Source organism: Aptenodytes forsteri, unplaced genomic scaffold (genome assembly GCF_000699145.1).
Source record: "Aptenodytes forsteri isolate BGI_AS27 unplaced genomic scaffold, ASM69914v1 Scaffold142, whole genome shotgun sequence".
Taxonomy (NCBI): Eukaryota; Metazoa; Chordata; class Aves; order Sphenisciformes; family Spheniscidae; genus Aptenodytes; species Aptenodytes forsteri.
In genome coordinates this window covers 4,572,907-4,574,122 of record NW_008794598.1, presented here as the reverse complement: position 1 = coordinate 4,574,122, position 1,216 = coordinate 4,572,907, and the positions used below count along the sequence as shown (strand labels likewise).

Below are 1,216 nucleotides of genomic sequence, written 5' to 3'. Positions count from 1 at the left end.
CCCACATGCCGCCCAAACTCACATCCTTCGATGGCTTCCGCAGAATGTCACCCACGCCCCCGCCGTTCCTCAGGCCATGGTTCAGGACAGTGACGATGCACATGAGCAGCGTGTCGCAAGCGCGTTCCCACTGGTCAACATCTGTTTCTAGAGTACCGGAGGGGGAAATAAAAGCAAAAAGCCAGAGCATAGACAGGGCAGAAGTACCAGACCCTTGCAAAGAATCCAGAGCTGCGGGGATGACTCTTGCTGCAGTGATGCAGTGGCAAATCTCCTGGGAGCAGATGCTCATTGTGGATCTCCCAACCAGCAACTTCCCAGCAGCTCCTCCAGCTTGCTTCTTGCTGTGGAGGTGTTTGGCTGAGCGCTCCTGAGGCTCCCACTTTCTTTATGACTAAATTGAATCTACCTCAACATTTTTTATGCCAGGGTCAGTGCAAAATTTGCAGGCCTCTTGCCTAATACATGCCAGAAAGTGGGTTGTTTGTTTCCATCTTTGAAAAGCGAGGATTTTTCTGAGCTCGCTGACAAACCAGGCAGCCAACCTACTCTGCCACTAACAGAGTTGACCTTTCTAATGAGCTCACCTTCCAAGGCAGTGGGCACAGCAGAGCAGCTAATTTTGTCACCGCTGCATGACTCCATGAAGGTCTCCATGTTCCTTTGCATCCCCAAGGGGTCATCTGCAAGTAAAAGAGACCACAGCCTTGTCAGAGCATCAGCTTGCCTTAGTAAAGCTCCTCGCTGCTGTCACGGGTGCTTTTCAACTGCCTCTTCTTGTAGCTTTCAGGCTTCTTGGAAAAAAGTTGCTTCGCATTCTCCTAGCCTTTTCCAGGCTTTGAATCCTTTGCTCAAGTTTCAGTAAGATCTCTATGGTGCTAAAACTTCATTTGCAGCTGTCCACCCCCTTCTCTGCAATCACTCCTAGCCCCAAAACCCTGCTCTCCGCAGCACGAGGTCCCTAAGTCAGCACAGGCAGCTGTCTTCTCTGCTCACCCCAAAACCAGTGCTACCAGGAGTTTGCGCCAAGGGTATAAAATCCATGACGCAGGCACAGACACGTAGAATCATAGAATCATTAAGGTTGGAAAAGACCTCTAAGATCATCGAGTCCAACCATCGACCCAACACCACCACCCATTAAACCATGTCCCTAAGCGCCTCATCTACACGTCTTTTAAATACCTCCAGGGATGGGGACTCAACCACTTCCCTG

The 1,216-nt window shown here is 50.5% G+C and overlaps 1 protein-coding gene across 1 annotated transcript in view; it reads right to left on the bottom strand.

Annotated features, from left to right (window-relative positions):
• ITPR3 (inositol 1,4,5-trisphosphate receptor type 3) overlaps positions 1-1,216 on the bottom strand; it is a 36,099-nt gene that overhangs the window by 3,218 nt on the left and 31,665 nt on the right. Inside the window, exons 52-53 of the mRNA XM_019470371.1 lie at positions 588-683; positions 23-147 (exon numbers count right to left, since the gene is read on the bottom strand). Coding sequence (XP_019325916.1) covers positions 23-147; positions 588-683 — 221 coding nt within the window. The remainder of the gene's footprint in view (positions 1-22; positions 148-587; positions 684-1,216) is intronic.